At 39.2% G+C, this 24,829-nt stretch overlaps 1 protein-coding gene across 1 annotated transcript; it reads left to right on the top strand.

The window, feature by feature from the left end:
- Positions 1–473: 473 nt before the first annotated feature.
- Positions 474–24,829, top strand: RAB12 (RAB12, member RAS oncogene family). The gene is made up of 6 exons (XM_068396228.1): positions 474–726; positions 13,081–13,141; positions 21,221–21,359; positions 21,905–21,994; positions 22,968–23,072; positions 23,597–24,829. The coding sequence occupies exons 1-6, from the start codon at positions 483–485 to the stop codon at positions 23,708–23,710; spliced, it is 753 nt and encodes a 250-aa protein (XP_068252329.1). The 5' UTR covers positions 474–482; the 3' UTR covers positions 23,711–24,829.

Genomic DNA, 24,829 nt, shown 5'->3' with positions numbered 1-24,829 from the left:
CAGACAAGCGGCTGAGGCGACGCGGGGCCAAGTCCGCTCCGGCCGCCCTGCAGGGCCGCCCGCCCCACCCCACCTCACCTCCGGGGTGCGCACAGGCGGGGGCCGGCCAGGCGGCGCCGGCGGGGCGGTGGGGATCGAGGGAAGGGCGAGGGCAGACGGGCGACCGTTCCCCGCCCCCGGCACTGCGGCGCAGGGCCGCGGCTCCGGTGCTGTAGAGGGCGCTGCGCGGCCGGGCGCGGGGCTGGGCGCGCCGCTCCCGGCGGCGGCGGCGGCGCAGTTCCCGTTCCTGTTGCTGTTCCCGTTCCCCTCGGGCCGGGCCAGGCTGGGCGCAGGGCCGGGCGGCGGCCGTGTCTCGTCCTCGCTGCCCCCCTCCTCCCCCTGCCTCGCAGTCGTCGGCGCCGGTGGCGGGGAGGGCGGGAGCGCGCGGCGCGGCGGGGGCGGGGAGGGAGCGCGGCGCCAGCGCGGCGCCGCATGCGTCGCTGATGGAGCCGGGCTCGGGGCTGCCGCAGCGCAGGGTGGGGGGCGGCGGGCTGGACCTCGGGGCGGGCTCGGCGGGGGGGTCGCCGGCGCTCTCCGGGGGGCAGTCCCGCCGCAGGAAGCAGCCGCCGCGCCCGGCCGACTTCAAGCTGCAGGTGATCATCATCGGGTCGCGGGGGGTGGGCAAGACCAGCCTCATGGAGCGCTTCACCGACGACACCTTCTGCGAGGCCTGCAAGTCCACCGTGGGTAAGGGAGCCTGCCGGGCCGCGTCCCGTCCCGGGGGAGGGGGAATAGCATCGCCCCGTACCCTGCCGCGGGGTCTGGCCGTGGAAGCAGGGGGCTCGGGGTTGCGGCCGCGTTCCCTGGCGCCTCTCCCGCCGTTCCCCCCACCGTGGGCCCGCTCCCCGCACGCCGGCCCGAGGCGTTCCCCTCAGGGGCCTTCCAGCCCTCGTCCCCGTAAGGGTGCGTGAGGGTCCCCGGCCGCTGCCCGCCCAGCCTCCCGCTTGCGAGCGCGGGGATGCGTCGCCCCGGGTGGGCTGCTCGACCGTGTGTCGCTTCGCAGTGGGGAGCTCACAGGGTTTATGGCGAGGGAGCCCTCGATGTCAGGCTTCCTAGCTCTTGATGGGAAGGTCGTGGAGGCCCTAATGTCCTTGCAGGTTTTGAGGAGGTGTTGGCTATCCTGTGTCAGTCTTGCGGACAACAAGCAACACAGTTTAAAAAAACAACGAGGGGTGGTTGGTAAAGTGGGTTATTGTGCACAAGTCTTAGCTGCTTTGTGTGGGGAAACAGAACTATTTCAGGAGTTGGAAAGTTGCACAGTGTGTATTCAGTGTAGTCGATGGGACTTCAAATACTATTCCAGACCATAGTCTGATTAACTCCGTATTTCCTGTTACGCCTTCATCAAGAAACCCCCCATGATGTTAGATCAGAGGAGGTCAATGTTTTGTTTGTTGAAGAGCACCTCCTGAGCACACCGTGTGTTTTGCTTCTCACACAACTAACCGGAGAGCAACCTCCTAGTTCTGCAGCATGGTACCTTGTTCATGGTTTAGTCATCTGTACAAGTCTTGGAAGTAATTTAATGCCTGCTGTCTTTTAATGCACAAATGTGTAAAGGGAGGAACACAAGCTAGTTAGTCTGCATTGTTATTAGCGTCCTGTCCGTGGACTTGAACTCTTTTGAGTGTTGCAGCAAGGCAGTTGTTAAGTCTGTGTCATTGGAAAATATGTGTGCTTAGCTTAATTGTAGCTGGGAATGTAAGGAAATGTATGGCGTCTGATGGAAGGTGATTGTATTGCCTTTTAGAAACTGGATTGTTACTATCCAAAACTATCTTCCTGTGACAAAATAATGTGCAGTTACTCTTAACTTTACTTTTAATGTGTGTTTTATCAGTTGTTTTGTTCTTTCCTAGGTCCTCTCAAAATCCAAATCTGGTAGTGCAGATTAACACTGTTAGTGTCAATGCTTCTTTTTTTTTTGAAGTTGCAACTTTCACCTCGTAGAAGTTAGAAAGACAGTGGTAGCATATCAGAGGCATAATCCTCAAGTGACGTGTTGTAATGAAGAAATGCTGATGGCTTCTGTAGATGGACAGATTTAATTAAGTGTATGGTACAGCTGAGGAAGTAGAACAGTGGAATGTATTCTTTATAAATTCTCCGGGTCTATACATTGTTTTGAACTCGTGCATCTTCTTTGGGTTGACCTACATCAAGGGTTCCTTCAAGGCTGGGCTGCTGTCTGTAACTAGGGTTAGTTTCCCAATGCGAATCTTGAGAGGTGAGAGGGGCTACTCTAGATCCTGGTCCAGACTTCCAGTCTGCTGCCTTGTAAGCAAAACTGATTTGCTAGATAACTGAGACAGTGATGGAAGCAGAGAAGCTTCCTTATTTTAGAACAGAAACAGGAAATAAATGGTGGTGTGCTGCTAGACAGAAGATTACATAATGTTTGATGTACAAAGTGTGCCAACATAAAGCAGTATAGGGAAATCAACTTGTGCCAAAATACATGTAGAAAGACTTGACAGTAATGGCATTCTTTCAAGGTCCTCTAACTAAACTTGAGAGCTGTTGAAATTCCCCCAGATCCTTTGACTGCTAAATGAAAGAGCTTTTCACAGTCAGCTTGCGCCCTGCTTTTTTACACTAGAGATTAAGGAAAAGTAACCTCTGCTATTTACATTTCATGTAGATTGAAAATAACCCACACTCCAAAATGATCTGAGGTCAGACTTTGATAGACAGTTGAAATCATAAAGCTCTTCCTTTGTCACTGCTTACTCAGTGGTTTTTAAGAATTACAAGTGGAGAATGTGTTTTGAAACATTGTTGAAAACCATGTGACTGATCCAATTTCAGAGGAAGTTACGTAAACTGAATGTACCTTGAGATTAAATTTGAAAAGGCTACGTAACCAAACGAACAACTAAAATTTGCTGTATCTACCTTATATTAGCAAAGCTGTATTTTAAATGGAATGCTAGAATACATATTTACTCCCTCAGCTTGATATTAATGGTCTCAACCTTACTTTTATGATTTTATACTAAACCTGTGGAAGTATAGGCCAAACAGAACAACTTTTAACACCTTAACCTTTTGAATGAAAGTGTACAGGCTACTCGGAAGTCTTCTTCGACAGTGGAAGAATTGCAAATGTCCGAAAACTTTGGCTGCCTCCTGTCCCTAAGTGCTGTTGAGGATAGTAACACTGTGTCGTTGAAAAGTGGAGTGCTTCTGCTGAAAAGGAGACATGTGGATTCAATTAAGAAAGATACAGTATTTTAATGCTAATTTAAGAAGACTACGTTGCCAGATCGGTGAAGTAAATTCTATAACAAAAACACATCATGTCTTCAGTCTCATCTCAAATACTGAAGTTCTTTGCAAGTGTTCAAAAAGAGCTTGGCAGATTTCAGCACATTATTCATAACAGCACGCGATGTGCTGCTGATATAAAATTCTTCTGATGTATTTATTTTGGGCATTAAGTTAGTTGCATAGAATATTGTGTCTACTTAATCTGGTATTTACATAGTACTGAGAATACTCAATATGCTGAAATATTTACTGATTTTTGCAAGTGGTTGTCAGATGAGAAACAGATATTGCTGTTTCCAATTTTATGTGCTAGGTCTGAATGTTTGTTCTTACTATTAGGTTATAACTTATTTTTATTACTTGTTTGGGCAAAGAAATTGTTTTTAGAAATGTTCCTCTGTGTCTGCAATGATGTAAAATCGTTCTCTTCATGCCAGTGTTAAATCCAGAGTAGGTAAGGTAACTTATTTTCTATAATGGAATAGTGCTTGTGTGAGGGTAATATTGGCATTATATTAGCTTTGTCTATAAACATAAATATACACTTTTTCTTTTAAAATAAAATTTGATCACAGTTTATGATTTGTTACCTGACCCTCATGCACCTGCATTATTCACACAGGAGCAGAATCCAAAACTATCACTGGGAGTTTTTTCAGACTCTTGACAGTTAAAAACAAGTGTGCCAAATTCAGCATGAAAAAGGATGATCTTTCCAAAGGTAGTGGATAACTACTCATTGCCACATTTGTGAGAAGATTCAAAGATGGGTGGTGAAGGAAGAGTGGTTGCCTTTGCTTCTTCCCTCCTCCTTACCCCAAGCAGTTCTTGTCCTGAAAGCAATACATCTTAATTCAGGTCTCCATAGTGGTGATGTTATAATTTATATATTCATTTTTAAAAATGGTGCTATCTCACCCTCTTTTTCATCAGAGTCTCTTTATTTAGTCAAAGGCCTCTGTTTTCTTCCCAGCATCTGTCCAACTACTGCTCAGTCTCATGGTTGTGTCCTGCCTATATCCACCACATCTTAGCTCATTCCCAATCTCTCTGCTGTTTTTCTTCCATAACAGATCTACAAAATTCCTGTACTCAGCAGTATTTCCTGTGCATCTAATTTTGCTGCAGGCATTACGCTTCTCTGCGGGTTTTAATCTCTGAAGCTGAGGTTCCTGCTCAGCCAAACCTGAGGACCTGCGCTGACTCACCTCTCAGGCGTCTCACTCTCCTGCTCCCTCAAATCAAGTTGAGCTCCTCAGCTTTTCTTTTATGTACTGGCTTAGTATGTAGAGTTTCTGAGGCCTAGCCTTATCCTTCAGCTCTTTTCTACCAGGTCTGAAAGCATCCCAGGACAGAGGCCTTGCCTTTGATCATATCAGAGCGGTTTGGGTGCGTCGTGCATTGCTGGCTTCTTTTAGCAGCTATTCATAGGAAACTACAGTACCACTTGTAGTAAACGCTAAAGCTTCCTTCAGTCCTGGTTTACAAGCAAAATCATAGGTAAAGCTACTCAGCTAAGTTTGTGATGGGAATGTTGTGCCCCATGATCTGTTTCAGACTAATTGTAGCCTGTGGGATCCAGATCAATGGCATGCAAATGCACTGTGGTATAACCCACAGAGAAGCTCCTTTGACTTTACAAAAATGCTCTTTGACCTTGTGTCACCTTACTTTGATGTTAGTGTGAAATGGCATGTAGGTTGGAAACTCATTAGATTTACAGAGCTCCGTAGCTTTTTCTTTTCCCTAGCAATTCTTTTAAAATGCCCATGTTCATTCAAAGTGCCTAATGTCCATCAAATAAAATAGTAATGGTGAAAACTTTTAGGTTTATCTTTTATCAGAGCAATCTTAAGTAAGGCAGCTTCTGGTTTTAATATATATACACATAATATATGATTTATAAATATATACATATATATGCTTGGAGTTTCTGTCACGATTCAAAGCCTTTCTTCATTCTTTTATCCTTAAAAAATGTGGTCTAACAACATAAATGTTAAGTTCATTTCAGTAAGCTTGTCATATAACATAATTATATTCACTTAAAAGTATCAGCCTGTTCATTTTAAAAGTGTCGATTGGTCGTTTTTTCAGAACTGCCCTTTAAGTTGCTCATCAGTTTTTTAGTTACCTAGTCAGTATTTATTCTCACAAACACTGTAAACATGGTATAATTTTTCAGTAAATCATAATAAAATTATTTTAAAAGCAAGTTTAGTAATTTGATGTAATCTGAGATAAAGAAGAATCTACATAAAAATTTCAGATAAACATCCTACACCAGGAAGATTTATCTTTTTGCTACACTTGTACGTGCCTGGGGGCACTTTCTGACAAGTATAGTTAATTTTTAATTTTTCTTTAAAGATTTTTTTTTCCCTTCCATAAGATGGCTCTGAAAGCTTAGTTGGGATGGGGAGAGGGAAGAAAGGGTAGAAATAGATGTCTCTTGCCTTACCACATCACGACAAAGTAGCAATAAGATGTCCTTGTTTTATACCCAAAATCAGCTCTGTACTCACTGACAGATTTTTGCTGTTGTACAAGAAAAGGAGGAAAGCTCTGATCAGTGATAAGAACGGTCAGTTCTCATAGAAATGCTTAATCTTTGCATGTCCAGGGTGTTAGTACATATCTGTTCTTATATATTGGCTTTTTGGCTAGTGCAGAATAGTGTAAATAAAACAAATACCTCATTGATGGTGTGCTGCAATTACTTGACAAACTACAAATAGAGGAGAGCAAGAGGCCGGAAACTTGCACAGAAAACAATACTGTCTTACACAAAACCTTAAGATAATTAGGGAGCATGTATGAACCTGCCTTGTTCTCTAACCGTAAGTTTAGGAAATGCAACTTGCAACAGAAGCCTGTGTTCCCTGGAAGCTGCCTTTTACCTTTGGGAGCAGTGTTGTCACTTGTAATTGACGCTAGAGACTAAAGCAACTGAAAGCACCTGGCAAGTCATTGTTTGCCTGGGATGTGTCAACTAAGCATATTTTACAGCATTTGGTGTAGTCAGCAGTTGTTTTCTATGCGTAATCGTTAGAATCTTCATAAGGTAACAAAGCTATATTATAAAATAGGAAAATGTAGTAGGTAAATGATACAAATTATCAGGGTTCAGGAATAGGGTTTTGGGGAGGCACGGGGTTTTTAATTAACAAGAGGTTGCGAAGAAGAGTAAATTTGAAATTGACTTTTCTTCATTTGTAAACTAGAACTGTCAGAGTACCTTGTAGTCCCTCATCAGTACATATATGAGAATACGCAAGTAGAACAACAGGCAAAATGGAGAGGCCACTTGAATGGTGTCGAATGCGGAGTTTAGTTTGCAAGGAGAGTTGAATGCAGCTGTCAAACTCAGTCTCTGCTGTGAACAGCTGAGCGCATCAGTAGCAAAGAAAAAAAAAAAAAGTAGTGCCATGTGATTCTCGGTTGTGGACTTTCTTATTTCTTTATGGGAGTTGTGGGCTTAAATGTTCATTTCATGAAAACAGTGCATGCACTATGCAGAATAATTGTGGTTTTAGCTAAACTATAAAATGAAAGGCACTCTAAAAAGTCTGTCTCTTCCATCACAAAAATTCTGAAGTCTTTGTAAACTATCTTCACCAGGCTGTGCTTAAACAAGAGGATTAATATTCTCAGTTTTTAAGATTGCAACTGTTTAACAGCACATAGAAACACTTTTGCAACTTATTTCCTGATAGCCTAAGGAGTGGGAAAGTTGATACCCAAACCAAAATGCTAAATTCAGTGTCATTTTGAAATAGATTCTGCCTTTTTAACTGGATAGTGCTGTTCATCAAATAAGTTTGATTTTTGTTCACATTCAATTTTCCTTTCAGATCAGGTGGTTGTAGACCAGTAGCTCGCGATGTCTTCCTGTTCTGTAGTCAGAAGTTTTGAAAATAAGTATTGGTCAAGAAGGCACAGAGAGTCTTATTCCTTCCATGCTCCCCTTCCACCTCATTCTTTTTATCAGAATTTTGGTGCGTGCTTTGAACTTAGTACTGTAAATCGTGTCAAAAGTCTACATTTTGTGAAAGGCTTTATTATTTTACTGTCCACAAGAATGTACAGAAATGATAACTTCTTCCATTCTCATTGAGTTGGGAAGTACCAAGCATCTGAGATGTTTAGAAGCTGTATATTGGACATTCAAAAATCACTGACAATTTCCTAAAACTCATTACACTTTCGAAATTTAGTCACTGCATGTGCATTACCAAATCTTTTTGTGGTGGTGGTATCTGTTTCATTCTGGTCCGTATGTAGCAGAGTTGCCAGCTGAGATATGGGTACACTTTTATTTTAGGCGAGCAGTCTCAAATGTCTGCATGTTAATAGTTCTGGAATTACACTCTGAAGCTTTATGGACAACACACTTTACCTGCCTCTAAAATAATCCCCAAACTGGCTCATATCTGACTAACAATGCTTCTGAATATCTTTTTTAAATCTTTAAATTTATAACATGCTGTTTGAAAGAGGTATTTCTGCTTTAGTGTGTTTTAAAATTAACTGCATGTCCTACTGTCTTACAGCTTCAATTAAAATAAGATACAATGGTTTTGTTTTCTTTCTTGAAACAGGTTTTGTAACCCCCCCCCCCCCCATGTACCTTTTGTTGTTGCTTGCCTGCCCCCCACCTGCCTTGTATTTAGTTACAGACCAGGACTAACAAAGACAGTTCTTCCCTCAAGAAGCATGTGACCTCAGTCATCAATTGTAGCGGAAGTAAGAAAATTTGTCTGTATAATGCTGTCAGATGTCCAAATTAAATAAACTGTCGTAGTCTTTGAATTATATGTCTGTTCTAATGGTTAATTAGTACACAACCTCTGAATTTTTAAACTGATTGTGTTTCTTTAAACGTGGTCTGATTATTTTTCACTGATTGGATTGCTTTGATGCAAATCACCAGTAGGCCTCTGAAAATTTAATCTATTGGAATTGATTTTAGTTGGAGGGGTTTTTTTTGTGCTCTGTTTGCATCTGTTTTCCCAATTCCTTCTTGAACTTCGTTATCAGGAAATCTTGGCCTCCAAAAGGTCACTCTGTGTGCATTAAGCAAGATGGTTTCCACTTCTTTTTCCTGCCACTTAGGCAAAAAAAAAAAAAAGCATAGTTAGAAGTTTCTCACTATCTGTTTTATTTCCGAACAAATTCTTTTAGCTTTAAAGAGTAAGGCTAGACCTACTTGCGTGTGTTTCAGTTTGTGCTTTAGTAGATAACTTTTAGTTCCTGTTTGGGGTGTGAAATTAATGTATTGTAATCTGTTCTGGGCTAGACTTTATTTTTTTTGGATTTCAGTTTCAAGTTTGGTTCAGTGACAAGATACGTCATCCTCGCTGACTTGCCCTTATCTAGAACTTCATTAGTGCACTTCTATTTTGAGTGTCTGTTCTCTTTCATTTAAGGCTGTTTATTTTTGAAAGGAGTGCAGACATTTTGCTTAGCTGTGTGTTTAATATACTTTAAAAAAACACCCTTCCATTCTACTAGCCCTTTATTTTCCCTGGAAAAAGCATAGTTTCAGTTGAGCGCATGTTGTAATAGGGTGTTCTTATTTCCATGAAGCATAATTTTAATCCAAAGTTCATGTGCTATTAACAAAAACAACGTGCTTTGTATAAAATTTTGAAAATCCTTAGCTAATAGTCTTACCATACACACACACCACATAAGGGCTGCTGTACTTAATGCCTTGTTTGACACATATGTAACCTGTGAGGAGAGGGCAGCAGCTCATTTGCAGTTTTAAGTGGTAGGGCAAGCTGAATCAGTATACTTTGAAATGCTTAATAGATGCAAAATCAGAAACCCAAAGCAGAGGCTGAGATCTGTATTTTTGTGTCTTTTTCATTAGTTCTTACATGTGTATGAGATGTGTGTTTAGATTCGTGAAAAAGGCCTTTCCAGAGAAAAATAGGGGTCAAAATCTGACATTCAGAACACACACCTTTAATTCACAAGAAGTGGTGGTCTGAATTTACTCATGGTGTGAGTGTAATAATTTTAGAAAAACTGAACGCATTGATTGTGTATGGTCCATGCAAGCCTGATGTATGGAGAGCAGGCTGACTTTTTGATAGGAGGGGAGATTGTGATAAGCCTTTTGGTTCCCCTCACATCACTGTGACCTGGAAAAGGGCACGCTTCGGTATGGTCATAAGCACATGCACTTGTTGGCTCCACTGGCATGTGTACATTTGGTTATTCATTGACAATAATGAATAGTCAGCAGGCATTTAAAATGCAAAGTAGGTAGCATGCAAACCAGCAATAGTTTGCCAGTGTTGTAGCAGCTAAAGAGAGCCTTTAAAAATTCTTTCTTTCTATAAGATGTGTTGTTCAGATTTAATGCAGTTGTCAACAGTAATTATTGATTTCTCTATTTGATTGAGCTATATACAAAGCCATGACCTTGGTTCTATTTGCGTAATTAAGGACACAAAGTGCTTAAGTAGCTTGTTTGTGTTAGCTGCTGTTGGCATCCTTTTAGGGGATACCCACCATAACTGGAGGTGAACGGTGGGCAACGTGTTGGTGTGGCTGTGCTAGTAGAGTGTTAGGTCAGGGCTAGTAAGTCCCCTCTGTCAGTGCATGCATTCTAGCACACCACTGTGCAGCTATAGAGCTTCAGGACTGGAGCAGCCTCTGGTGGGATTGAACACAGAACAAATGCACAAGTTTATTAAACTTGGGTGTTAGTTGTGGTTTGGGATCTGCCTTAAGAGAGTAGTAACTGCAAGGACTACCAGTATCATTACAAACAGAGTGAAACGTGAAAAAATTCTGACAGTGTGCGTGTACTTAACAGGGCTTAGAATTAGGTTTAACAAGACTGAGAAAGGCACATCTTGCTTAGAGCAACTGTAAGTTTGTTGAACCAAAGATTTTTAAAAATTTATCAAATATTGCTGGCACCAACACTGGTATTACAAAGTACTTATTTAAAAAAGTACACTGTTTTCTAAGAGCAGACTTAATACCTTCTCTATCCTGTGCTGAATAGAGATGCTTAAAAGAACTGTTTGCAGTTATTTTGTTGAAGAATGGGAATTTTCAGCAGTTGGTCCCAAATCTTCTATTCTACAACTGCAAATATAAAGAACATATAAGAGTGGCTTAGCATACGTGAATGGAAAGGTGCAGTTGTCTAACTCTCAATGTCATGTGTGACTAACAAGTATTTGTTACCTGTAATAGTGAAAAGTGTTAGTTTCCTGATTGACTTTCAAAGAATATTAACAGCTTTTCCTCTTGTTTTTAATAGTTGGAGTAATTGTATGGATAGCAAAACTTTTCATATAGGTATTTTCATTGATGTTAATCAAGCTAGATAATTTGTTTCATTGAACTTTTCCTAACTTGAGATGATACTGAAACTGAAGTGAAAAACAAATGATTGTGGTGGTGTTTTAATTCAATTACTAATTTGTATGTAAACTCAAAGCACTACCTTTGGCAGGTCTGTGGTGAAAGTTGGTAATGAAACCCGACAGGCTTAGGAATTTGTTTCTTCACGTGCAAAAGGAAAGTTGCCAGTTTTCCTGCAGTATTGGCAGATGTTAAGTTTTTGGTGTTGCATTGATGCTTGCAGAGCATTACTAATTATAAAGAGCTGTTGCTGTCTTGTAGACAAAGCTGTGGCCATTAAGACAATTGCATTTTATACTTTAAATGCATTTATATAGAGAAAAGGCTTTTAACGGTAGAAATGGATGTGTGTTTCTTAAAAAAAAAAATTCTCATTAATAGAAAAGCTGTAATTACAGGAATTCTTATTTCCCACATTTTGGATAGTAGAACATAGCTGGATCATTTTGCTTCTGCTTTTACACTAACACAGATGGTGGTTTTTCAAAAGAAAAATATTTCTTAAAGTTAGGATTAATAAATGCTCTGAAATTTTAAACATTCTAATATTTTTCTCAATTTGCATATGAATACTTGAAAATTACCATTAAAATTGTAGACTGTATGGTACAAATCGGTTTAACACTTTAGCTCCTGTGTTGCCTAAGAACTTTGCTGGGGTTTGAATGGGATACATTTTGGTAAGTGAAGTATAAACATCAAACCTCTGGAATAGCTCTCCAAGAATTGGCGAATAAGTGTGCTAGCCAATTCTAAAGACATGGAGAAAGAGGACAAATGTCACGGTGGTAACCAATACTTTTATCACTATGTATTGTGCAACTGCAAGCTGTTTGAAGGGATTTTTGTTTAGGAGAATGAAGATCAGTGATCCTTCCATTTGTTTAGTCTACCTGAACAGTGGCAACCTGCTTTGCAAACTAAAAATAGAATTGAATCTATCCATTACATTTCAATTCATAAAGTGTATCTGTTTTTTAAAACCTTAGTCCATTTTATTATCTCATACCAAAAACTTTATAGACATAACTATATTTAAAAGCACTTCGAAATAAATGCCAATTTAACAATGTGTAACTGGTTTTCAGGATATAAAATGCACCTTTTTTTTTCCCCTACTTAAATTTTCAGGAGTTTTGAAAAGCTTTGCATAAGGGTCAGGTTCAGTCCTTTTTGTCAAAGTTGCAATCCAGTCTTGGCTCTAACAATATCAACAGGGACACTCAGCTTTTACCAAGGGTAGACATTAGGAAAATGTGTAGTTTTTGTTAGAGAAAATAAAAATCTTTCTTTCCTCTTCACTTTCATCTCTATCCTTGGTATACAAATGTATGTGAAATAGCAAAAGTGTTTCCAACATACTATGCTTCTACACTTCTGTGTGAATGTAAGTGTACCAGTCTGAACCATGTTCTCTTGTCTTTTTATTTCGCCCTTTGATTTAGCGCTGTTAGGAGGGATGGTGTTCAGAAGGAAGAGCTGAAGCAAAAAATCTTCGTACAAATGTATAGTAAAATGAATAGGTTCACAATCTACAAATGCTATGATATTCTAGGACACTTGTACCCTGAAATATTCCTATAGTTGAGGTGGTAATCTTTTGTGTCTAGGTATTGTTTGACCATAGTATGTCTTATGTGTTGATTGCCAGCATTATTATTTTTTTATATAAGTAAAATCTTTCTGTATAACAAAGTCTTCATGATTCTATCTTTGATATTTAGCATGCATTCAAAATGTGGCTGGAGTTTTGAGATGATGGATAAAAGTACCATACAGGTATAAAAGAAATTTTAAAAGTCAAATACCCTCTGTAAATCTAAGCAGTTTGCTAATAAATATTTTCAGGAATTAAGAATGACAGTGCTGACAACCTTCTTCATAAACCAACCACAATTCCAGCACTTCTACTAAAGTGTTTTACAGATGCTGAGCATCGGGCCTGGAAATCAGGTGTATTGTTCCCACTTCACAGACAGCAAAACTGATGTGGAGGGGTTGGTTTCGCTCCATGCCTCCAGGGCATCTGTGCCAGTTGGAAGTAGAGCAGGCATGTCCTTGACAGTCGGTGTGAATAAGAGAAAAACAAACAGTGCCTGTTGTTTTACTGTTATGTTGGGTTTACCTGCTGCTGGAAGTGTTGCACAAAGTGGGAGGTTTATGTTGTGATGCTGCCGAATTCGATGGCTCACAGACTATATAGTGGTTGTCAGATCCCCATGATGTTCCTGAGGTCACCCATAGTAGTGCAAACCCTTCTGCTTGTTCAGACTGTTACAAGTTGATATGAAAAAAAAACCTATCAAAAAAATAATAATTACACCCTCATTACTTTTGCTTCTTATTCCTCCTTTTCTGTTTACTGTATTTTATTTATAGGTGTTGATTTTAAAATCAAAACAGTAGAGCTAAGAGGAAAGAAAATTAGATTACAAATCTGGTAAGTAAAACAAATGTGCAACCAGCAGTATGTTTTAATTTTTATGTTCTAGCATGAATTAATATGCTTGTCTAATACTATTAACTGTTACAAGCTGGTTTAGCTCTTACCCTATTCCTCCTCTCCTCTATTCCCACAAGACTTAAGCAAACCAACAAGTTCTTAGATTTTTGTGAGGGTAAAGGAGGAGAAGGAGAGATAAAGTTAGAAATAGGACATGAATGTAATTACTGACATGCTAATGCATCACAGAGGTCTCAAACCCCTTTTCCTAGAATATCACCTACACAAGAAATAGAATAGGATTTCTACAGACAACAAAAGGTGACTGTGTAAAATAGACACTAGAGAAAGTACACCTATTTCTTTTTATTTTCTGGACTGTTTAAAACTGACCTTCATTGTAACAGCAATTATAAAACAACTGTGAAGTATTTTTTCTAAAACTTGGTATAGGCAGTGCTGTTTCTTTGACACTATATTAAATAACTTTAAAGTTATTTAAGGACATTCAAGACTAAATAAAGTATATCAACTCTAAGCAGCACTGAGAAGTAAAATGATCCCATACAAATAAGACTCTATACCTTAACTGTCCTACTACAGAAAGCGCAAAGTCCGAACTAAGTTTTCCCTTTCTGGAGTAGGTTACATGTTTCCTGATAATAATTCTCCATGTCAATGATTAATACAATTTCTATTGTTTAGAAATTATTGAGCTTAAGAGCTCCTTTGCTTTGCAGAGTAATACAATACATAAACATTGTTATGAGAGAATAAACCAGCTATGTTCTATACATTAATCTTATATACTACTATGTAGAAGCTTAGCTTTGGTTTATTAACAGTGTATGATGCATAATTGGCATTGTAGTTAAGCTGTTAAAGCTGCTAACAGTCCAAAAAAACTCTAAAAATGCTCGTTGTTACACTTTTGGGATATTCTGGTGGTTTCTCATTCTTAACTACGTGGATGCAGTGAATTCAGCTTACTAACTCCTCTTGGCAGGTCACCATCAACTCTGTTTGTCACACCATGTGTCTGTCTTGCTTCCCTCTGAGTTAACTGCTGCTTCATCTTCGGTATCATCAGTCACCTAACACTTGAATGTTAGTGGCATGTCTTCATCCATCATCTGTCCCTGTTTGGAAACATACGACCACAAGGCTGGCAGTTGAGCCAGCAGTTGTTAGCCTGGCTAACAGGGTCTGCTGGAGATGACAGAGGTAACAAAAAATTCTGATATGGAGATACTACTGTACGGCTGATATGAATTCTTGATATGAAATGTGCTAAGCTTATAAAAAAATTTCTTCATGTTGAATAAATACTTTCTAGGGGAGGTGTTCTGTTGGAAAAGAGATGTTTAAACCATTATTTTCCACATATTGAGAATATGCTGGTAGGAGATAGGAAACTTTTAAAACTAAAAATTGATAGGTTGCTAAAATGTGAACATTACTCCTGTGCAAAGCCCTGTTAAAATGGTAGAGAAAAATGCAACATAAGGAGATAATATTTTAAAATATGATAAAATCCATGAACACAACATCCTTCTCGTAAGGGTCACTTTCTCTCCAACAGTGGCTTTTAAAATGCTGTTCTTATATTTAACCTGTAAAACTCTCTTGGCATACTTCTAATTTTTTGGAAAAGCAATTAGATAACCACTCCTTTTGCTAATTTATCCTGAACTATGTTGTGTATGTTGCTGGGCCTATTTATAAACTCTTGTTATCATAGAATATACAGAATCATAGAATCATTTTGGTTGGAAAAGACCCTTAAGATCATCGAGTCCAACTGTTAACCTAGCACTGCCAAGTCCACCCCTAAACCATATCCCTAAGCACCACATCTACTCGTCTTTTAAATACCTTCAGGTATGGCGACTCAACCACTTCCCTGGGCAGCCTGTTCCACTGCTTGATAACCCTTTCAGTGAAGAAATTTTTCCTGATATCAAATCTAAACCTCCCCTGGCACAACTTGAGACCATTTCCTCTCCTCCTATGGCTTGTTACCTGGGAGAAGAGACTGACACCCACCTTGCTACAACCTCCTTTCAGGCAGTTGAAGAGAGCGATAAGGTCTCCACTGAGCCTCCTTTTCTCCAGGCTAAACAACCCCAGTTCCCTCAGCCTCTCCTTATTGTACCTTCAATTGTTAGCTTAAAAGAGGAAAGCAATTAGCAAGTCAAAACTTGGAAGTTTAGAAATACAGACTTAAGCTGTGTGGCTGATCCTAAGTCAGTCTCCTTTCATACCTACACAGAGACAGAATTATGGTTGCCTCATACTTCCTAGTGGTCTTACGTACAATGATTACAGTAACTTTACTACAAAAAAACTGTTTTATTCAGTGAACAGATCATTTCTAAAGTTTATGCTTTTCTGTTTTCTTAAAATGACTAAGGTTATGTTTCGAAGCATCAAAGTTTGATTTTTTTTTTTCTTGTTTGTAATTTGATGATTCCACTTCAAAAATCAAACAAGAATAGTTTAAAAAGAGAGTTTAACTTTGGTGGGTTTATGATCACTTGACCTGTCTCTCCACTGACCACTCTTCCAGCAGAGTGTTCTCCACAGACCCCTACCACTTGAATTTATGAAAAAACAGCAGTACTGTGTTGAATATGTTATCCATTAGGTATGCAAGACGTCCTTTTGAAAGCAGCTTTCACACTTGCTGCTGTTAGTAGAATGTTAGTAGAGTAATACACAAATGGACTTGTCTCCCATATTGCTTTCACAATGGGATACTGTGCACTAAGGATCACAGAGGCATCTGCTCTCGCCTCTGGCTTACCTGTTCCTACCCAGTCCCTGCTACCTCACAGTACCTCTTGCCCTATTTTCCTGACTTTCAGTCAGGAAACAACCTCCTGCTCCTTAGATTATGAAATGGTAGAGCAGCACTGAGGATGCAGTGGTGTCCATCTTCTCTGTGCCACCTGGAACACTAGTAGTGCCCCTTGGGCTGCCAGAAGTAGTAGATACAGTAAATCTGCTGCTGTGTTGCAGTTCTTGGCTGAAACAAGCTCATACATTCTGTGACATGTAATGCATGCATGCAGCTCAGGCCATGGGGTAACATAACCTGAACTACTGGATAGTGTAAGTGTCCAAGTGAATCCGAGCATCTGTGAATCAGTGCTTTTTTTCAAAGCTTGAAAACTAGGACCAATTAATAGGAAACCCGCTGTCATGCTTTGAAGCATAGGTGTGCCTGGAGTTGCTCAGCAGGATGGTATGGTGTCTGACTGTGCCCTCTTGCCTGAGTAATCTGGGCACTCAGCTGACACAAGCAGCAGTCACTTCTGGCTTTCCCTCTGAAGGGACCTGGTTAGTGGAAGCTGTGGTGCCCTGCCACTGCACCCAGGTCCCTGCTGGGGAGCCAAAGGGGCTCTCTGGTACCTCTACAGGTTTAATGCCCAAGGAAGCCAGTGACCTGGCAAGAAAACAGTCTGATTTGCTTCTGAAGGTTGTCCAGATTGGTGCTTTCTCATAAAAAGTTCACATTCTGCCAGCTCAATGTTTTATAATGGACAGTTGTTGTCTTGGAAAGTCTCTGGGGCAAGGAGTAGTCTGAGGAAAAGATCACCTGTCCTGGGCTATAACAGAATATAGTTCCTTCTGTTCAGTACCTCTGGAATAAATTATTTCCTATAATAAAAAAAATTAAATATATTTGTGTTTTCTATGGGAGGGAAAAGCTCAGCTTGACAAGTAGAATTAACCTCTAAAATGACTTAAAAACATTTTCAAAAATATTGCCCGTAGGTTCCATAAAAGCACAGAGCATGTGAAGGTGTTAAATTACTGTTAAATTTTTACTTATGTTTAAAAACATTTTCCTTTCTGTTGCCGCTTCACACCACCACTCATAAAAATTAAGCTTCAGAGCCAAAGCCAGTTTTGAGTCTGTGTGTTTGTTTCAAGCAACTCTCTTAGATAGACACAGAGAACATTTATGGAAAACAAAAATTATCCAAACCTATTTTAATTAAGATCAACTGTATTTGTATTGTATTTTACACAGTCTAAAATAGTAAGAATATGACAAGTCAACACTTGAAAATGGGCTTTGTGGGGGTTTTTTATTTGCTTTTGTTTGATGTAATGTTTGTGTTTTTGGAGTGATGTCTTCTGTTTTGGAAGCAGAAAAAGAGTCAAGCAGTGGGGTTTTATTATTGCAGATTATAGATGGTCAAGGAGTCATACACTGTATGTTTCTGATTACAATTTAGAAATACCTTTTTTTTTTTTTCCATTAGAACAATTTCTTGGAAAAAATCAATAAAAGAAAACTGCTTTTAGCATTAGAAAAGGAGTAATCTGATGTATTTTTTTCAGTGATGCCAAATCATCGATCAATTTGTAATTTATTGTTTGGACTTCTGGAGCTTGAATTAAATTGAACTGTCTTATTCTATTATATCAATTCTGACCAGGGCAAATGAACTAGCAGCACTTAGTATCACTTAGGAAATTCATGAAGTTGTGTACCATTAACCCAGTTAAATAATGCTCGTCTCTTCTTCCAGCTTTCCACTAGTGCTTCAGTAGCTATCCTTACTCAAATACTCCAGCTGCAGGAGTGTAATGCATCGATGAAAATAGTATACCAAACTTAATTTCTCCAGCACTGCACATGAAAGGAAGGCATTTTAAGTTGGATATGCTTTTAATATTAGCTCTTCATTAGGGCTTGTAATTTTTTCCTTAATATTGGAAGAATTTACTGTACATTTTCATGAAAAAAAAAAGGTAGCACCTGGTAGAAGGTGAGATTTTCCATGTGAAAGGTCAGCTTGATACTCTTCTCAATTGGCAGCTTATTTAGGTAGCTTGGGGTTGCATTCTAAACTTACTTATTGCAGAAATAGTTTTTCAATTTTCACCTTACTATTTGTAGCTGGTACAATGTTAATGTAATGTTAGAGACCAAAAATTCAGCTTATTTTCTTCCAGTTTTCAAAGGAAACAAGGATTGGAATATCGTGCTTAACAATTAGAAACCTGTTAACTGGTTTCATTTAAACTTGCTGCACAGTAGAGGCATTGGTTGTGTGAAGTGTGGGGAAGTCAATGACTTAAAGCAAGGCAAAGAAAGTCAGCCATAATCCACTGTAATTAGCACGACTGACAGGTGACAGTCAGTGACCATCTGGCCATTTAACATATGTAGTGGGCAGCCGGGCTGTCCATGGGTGTTTTAAGCTGGCCACAGCATGTGTTGTGTCTCGATTAGCCAGCAAGCCAGACTACAAGCTGTGTGATACTTGGGTGAATGACCTACACAAAGGGGAGTGTGGGACCTGAGGTTACAGAGAGGAGCGGCAGCCTGGGAATACTATAAACTTTTAAAGAGCTTGAGGGTGTTGTGGGGTGAGGAGAGGCTGATAGTACCACGTAGACTTGGAGATACAGCAGGCTGGAGGAAATGTGGAGTTGGAGATAGCTGGAGCAGCAGAGTGTAATCACAGCATCACAGCATGGTTGGGGTTGGAAGGGACTCTGGAGATCATCTAGTCCAACCCCCTGCCAAAGCAGGTTCCCCTAGAGCACGTTGCACAGAGTCATGTCCAGGCGGGTTTTGAATATCTCCAGAGAAGGAGACTCCACAACCTACCTGGGCAGCCTGTTCCAGTGCTCTGTGACCCTCAAAGTTAAGTTTTTTCTCGTATTTAGATGGAAGCATAATGTTGCATAGTTGGCTCCATTGCCTACCCATAGGCTTATCCAGTGTGTTGATGACTGTCTTCAGAGAGCGTAGTTGAACATTAGTGCGTTTATTTCCACTCTGTTTTTCTAATGGTATGAACTGAGTGATCTGGTACCCTGGTATCCTCTCTGTGATGGAGTTGCTAAAGGTCCTTAGCACTGACGTGAAGGCACAGCCAGGTGACTCTGAAATAGCCCCTTTATTTCTGTGTTCCGGTAGGGGCACAGAGAAGAGGGGGAAGACCGACCAGCAAAAAAAGAACTTTTTCCATTATTCTGGCCAAAGCTAGAATTGGTGCATTCTTCCACATCACGTATGACCTTCCACCTGCTGTCTAGTTATGTCTCCTCAGAACAATGGAACTAAAGGGATCCCATCCTTAATACACTTGATCAGTAGGCTGGATTAGCAACAGATTGCAGGGGCTGCTCTACAAGGTCATAGTTCTGAGAAGTCTGTCCATAAACACTAAAGCAATGTTATCCATATGTGGAAAATCAACGGTTCGTACTAGAATTTTTTAATTTTTCATGGAGTGAATGTCCAAAGGACCTTTCAAAAAATAAATCTGACCATAGCAAAGAAGTGATGGAAGAGAAGGGAGAGTTACTTGCTCCGAGTAATACTTATATATGTCATTTCAGCTGCCAGAACTTCTATTGCTTTAATAAAAATGCCTCATTAGTGATAAGCAACCAATTAAGCATCTAAAACTGGTCTGAAATACTACTAGAGCTTGACCTATTGAAACAGGCTACCTGTTTTCACCTTCTGTAGGGTCCCAAAGGTTTGTATGGATGTAATTCTGAAGTTCTGAGTAGAGAATGGGATTTGAATAAAAATAAAATAAGAATGGATGCGATAGGAATTTGTTCTCTTCTGCCCCGTATTGCAATGCCATTGGCTTGCGCTTTAGTCAGTATTTTTCCACAGCCTATGAAGCAGAGGTTTCAAATCTTTTTCTAGTGGATGCTGCTTTACTTTGTGAAATCATTAGCAAAGATTTGTTGCTATCAAGTACACTTGTGGCAATTTCAGGAGAAAGTACTTCACTTTTAAACCTGCTTAGTTAAAATTCTTAAAGATTTTGTGAAAAGTAAGATAGGTTTGTGGTAGTTTATTCTACTGCTTGTTGTGCACAGATTTTAAAAGAATTAATTCTTCAGGACAATGGATGTGGCATTTTGTGAACGTGACTTTTTTTTAGTAACAAGTGTTTCAGGTCTCCATTGTTAATCTCATTCCCAAATTCATCCTTCTCCTCCTTTTGTCTAAAATGTGACTGTTGAAGAGAGTTCCTTTTGAGTCCCAATACACGTGTACACATTTTCCCTCATCCACTTTTAATTTTGGTCCATCTTTTGACTTGCTCTAACGGTGGAATTTCAAAATTATCCATTGTCTCTGGGGACTGAGCTCAGGCAGCAAATGCTTGATCACTTTGGAGTACCGTATAACTTACTTTCCAGTTGTGATACCAGTCACATTTTAAGACTTCGAATATGCATCCGTTATTTTTTTCAGTATAACTGCCGAAAATCTTCCATAAGCAGGCTTGATGATATGATTAAAAGCAGTTCACAGGTTTTCATTGTTCAGTAAACAGTAACCCTTCTGTCTCATCTACTTTGGAATATAAGCCATAGCTAGTACGGGAGACATGGTGTCATTGCTGGAAAATAGTCTCCAGTGTAAATGCACCCTGTCTGAAGTACCTACAATGCTGAAAGCGAGAATGGAAATGTTATTTGGACACCTCAGATCAGTAGATGTAAGCATGAAAGCCAGGTGTCTACCTTCAAAAGCCGTACCACATAGTGGTTGCTCACTCTTTTCATTCATTTTTGCCACGAGCTTCTGCATTAGTTTTAGAACTATAGCTGAATTGCTGTGGCTGATCCAAAAAGGCTCTGAAAGCTTGAATCATAATGATCAGTGCATTGCTCATTTTATAGTTGGGTGTCTGGCTGTATTTGATAAGCATGTATCCATTTCTTTTTTCATTTTTTTCAATACTATTAAAAAAAAAACACAACAAACCCCAACAACACAAAACTAGCTTCATCTGCTGGTACATTTTCATTGGACAGCTTCATTCTCAGACATGTAGAACTGTTTGGTGGCCTTTCTTGATGTCGTTAGTATGGGATAAGTAGTCCTGATACGAAAACTTTTTATTATTGAAAGTACTGCTCCATTTTTTTTGCCTGAAAATCACACATACAAAAGGAAATGTTCAATATAGAGTGTCTAACGAGTGGGGGGGTGTTTTTATTAAAATGTAAGCAAAGTTATTCTGTGCTTTGCAAGTTGGTGAAATATTTGTGCCAATGTTTGCTGCTGCTTCTTAGGGACACAGCAGGTCAGGAGAGATTCAACAGCATTACCTCAGCTTATTACAGAAGTGCCAAGGGAATTATTTTGGTGTACGATATCACCAAGAAGGAAACATTCGATGATTTACCAAAATGGATGAAAATGATTGATAAGGTAGGCCTTAAGTATTTTCTTTTTACATTTCTCTTTAAGAAGCAATTTTTTTCCTCAAAGGTACTTTGTAGGACTTAGAACAGCATTAATGTAGGATTATTAAACTAATGCCAACTAATTTTCACTGGATTCTCTTAGTTGGGATTTAACATTAATGTGTTTTTGTTGCAAAATTGTTGTCTGTTCCTGCTTCTAGGAACTAGAATTGTCCCAGTTAGAAGTGTCAGTGGAAATCTGTAACGTTACTCATTTGCGTGTGCACTGGGGGAGAAAAAAAAATGTTTTATTTCCTGTCTGTGAAATAAGGTCATTATGTTCATTCTTAGATATGCTAGAACAACTAGTTCTCAAGTCATGTTTTAAAAATGGAATTTAAAAATTGAAGTCGAAAATTTTGGAAATAATGCTTGGGAAGAACTTCTACATATAAACTGTGTAGGTGCAGTTCCTTATTTAGTAGAGAAATTGCCCTTTTTAAATATTGTGTTGGCATTACTAAATCTTACGTTTCTAGGTTTAGTTAATTAAAAATGTTTTAATTGCAGTATGCTTCAGAAGATGCAGAACTTCTATTAGTTGGAAATAAACTGGACTGTGAAGTTGATCGAGAGATTACTCGACAGCAGGGAGAAAAGGTAAGAACAGGTCTAACCAAATTCTTAGTTACTGTTAGAAGCAAAACTGCTGTGGCATTGCTGGTGACAGTCCGTGGCTACGCCTGTTCAGACTGTTAGATCTAAGGAGCATATTGAGAATGGTGATGTTCTGTCAAAATCCATGTGGTATTTACTTCTATAGACTGTGCAATTATATGCTTTCCTGCTGGAGGAGTATGTCTTTGATATAAAGAAAGAATAAGCTACAAGTTGGCTTACACTACACAGTAGTGCAGGGGTTACTCCTTTTTGGGCTCTGAAAGAGGATATAGTGAAGGCTTGAATCACAAATGGAGATATCTCTACTCAGGACATCTTTGTGAGCCTTCTTCCAGATGTTTGCTTTTCAGTAGTGTTTTAGGACAGGCAACAGCCCTGCTCGATTACTTAGCTCACCTTTGTTTTCATGTTTGTTTTGTTCTCTTCCAACTCAAAAAGTGGTAAGGAACCTGACAAGAGAATATGTTTTAGCATAGAACTCATAGCACCATCTTGATCAGGACACTAGCAGTATGGACACACACAAACATTTTCCTTCAGCTACCCATCGTGCATTTGGAAGCATTTTCTGTTAGAGAGTCAAGGCTAATTCTTACATCTGTACTTCCCTTTTCTGCATTTTAATAATAAGGTTGAGATTAACTCTTCTGAAAAGTTCTTAACTTTTAGGCAATCTGCAGCAATCCACTTCAACTGAAGACATGAATTTCTCAAATTTAAGTCTGGAAAAATGCAGCACACTTTTCCAGTAAACCAATTTTAAGTGAAAATCAGCTATATGTGGCAATATTTGCTGCATGTTGGAGATTCAGGATTATTAATTGAATTAGACTTCAGTCACAGGTTTGGGGAAAGTGGTGGGGTTTTTTTAAAGATTTTATGAGTGTATATTTGATGTTTGTTGCTGTTTGTGCATATCTTCATGTAGTTATTTTATTTTCTGTTCCATCAGTTTGCACAGCAAATAACTGGGATGCGGTTCTGTGAAGCAAGTGCCAAGGATAATTTTAATGTGGATGAAATATTTCTAAAACTTGTTGATGACATTCTGAAAAAGGTAAAATACTCAGGTGGTAGTTCCTCTGACCACATAAATGGTCAATGTTTAAATAATGACTACAGGTACTTGTTGGGAGGACATAGAGGGCAAAAGCGCACAGTCAGGTGAAATTTTTGGTTAATAAGTAGTGCGCATGATGTAGTTCAGAGACTCTGCTGAACAGTTCAGTTAACAAATACAGTTGTTGAATTTGGTAAACATCTGCTCCTATTTGCTATACTTCCTCTTTCCTATAACTTCATTATATATCAGTGACTCGCTGTACAGTTGCCTGTTTTCGTTTGCCAGCAGTTCTGTTGTAATTTGCTGTAATTGGTTTAGGAAGTGGCTTTATTTCAACGATGTCTTGTAACTTTTTTCTGAAAGAAGTTCTTAACACAACTTGCTCAAATGTAGTTCACTAAAAAGAACCAAAAGATGCTGAAATTGAGGCTTTGGCTGAGAGTGAACTCTTGAAACGAGCTCATTGTGTTGAGTTCTATGCAGATGACTGTTTACAGGTGATTTTTCTTTTCTTTAAGATGCCACTGGATGTTATAAGAAATGAGTTGTCCAACAGTATCCTGTCCCTGCAGCCAGAGCCCAGAAATCCACCAGAACTGCCTCCTCCAAGGCCACATGTCCGTTGCTGTTGACTTGTTACTCCATACAGAGTGAAAAATAGGAGTGGGAGGATAAAGAAAGTATCTGTACTACTCTGCACTACAATCATTTGGCAGTTTCTTGTTGCACTTTGTTATTCGAGTCAGAGCTACACACTAACTTGTAAATATGCAAATATGCAATCCTGTGTAGGATTCAGCTATAACGTTTAATTATTACCCCTCTCCCTCACAATGATATTTCATTCATTGTCCCAGTGTTATAAATACTGTACAGTCGGTGAAGATTTACCACACTTCCAGACGACGAGGAGGAGAAATTAAATCTATACCTATTCTTGACATAAATGTTGTAATAGTTCTTGTTATTATAAACAGGCAGGCAGAAGCTCTTCTGGTATGAAGATAAGTATATGGTGCTTTGCTAACTATTTTAAAGACAGATTTTTTAAAAACAGAGGACTTTATGTACAAAGTTCCATAATCAGCATTATGTTTCCTTTTAATGTAGTGAAAACATTTTTGGCTGTAGCATCCTCTGCTGACTGGATTTATTGAAAAGCTAAGTTTAGTTTTTGGCAGTCTTATTTATTTTGTTTAATGCTGCACCCTTTCTTTGTGTACCGAGACGTCACATCTGGTGCAGATCTAAGATTGCACTCTGAAGTAGCATATATAATTTTCTGCGTAAGCATAAACTTGGTTGCAAGAATCATTAAGTTTCAGTAAAAGAGTGGAGATATATTCAACCTCTAAATGAAAGTATAAAAAGCAATGCTGCTGTCCTAGACAAATTCTTCTTAAAAAAAAAAAATTGAGATGATACATTTTCCTGTGTTAAGGAATATATATGTGTATTTGTCTGGACATCTGTAGGGTTGGGGGGAAGGGAACCTAAGGTAAAATTATTTTCTTTCCTAATGGTGGAAATTATTCCCATCAAGCAAATACTGTGTTAGGTTTTTGTCTGATAATGAATTTGTGAATTATATCTTTGGTATATCTTTTATTAAAATGCACTGTTTAGTTTAGCTGTGGTAAATCAGTAGTTACATATTTGAATAACTTGGTGTGTCCTGAATGTTGTGGTATTGAAAAACATTGTGGTCTTTCTAAACTAATGAAGTGCAAATAAAATTTTGTATTTATGAA

The sequence above is a fragment of the Nyctibius grandis genome, chromosome 3, assembly GCF_013368605.1.
Source record: "Nyctibius grandis isolate bNycGra1 chromosome 3, bNycGra1.pri, whole genome shotgun sequence".
NCBI lineage: Eukaryota > Metazoa > Chordata > Aves > Nyctibiiformes > Nyctibiidae > Nyctibius > Nyctibius grandis.
Note: the sequence above shows the minus strand (reverse complement) of the source record. Positions and strands in the feature narration are given on the sequence as shown.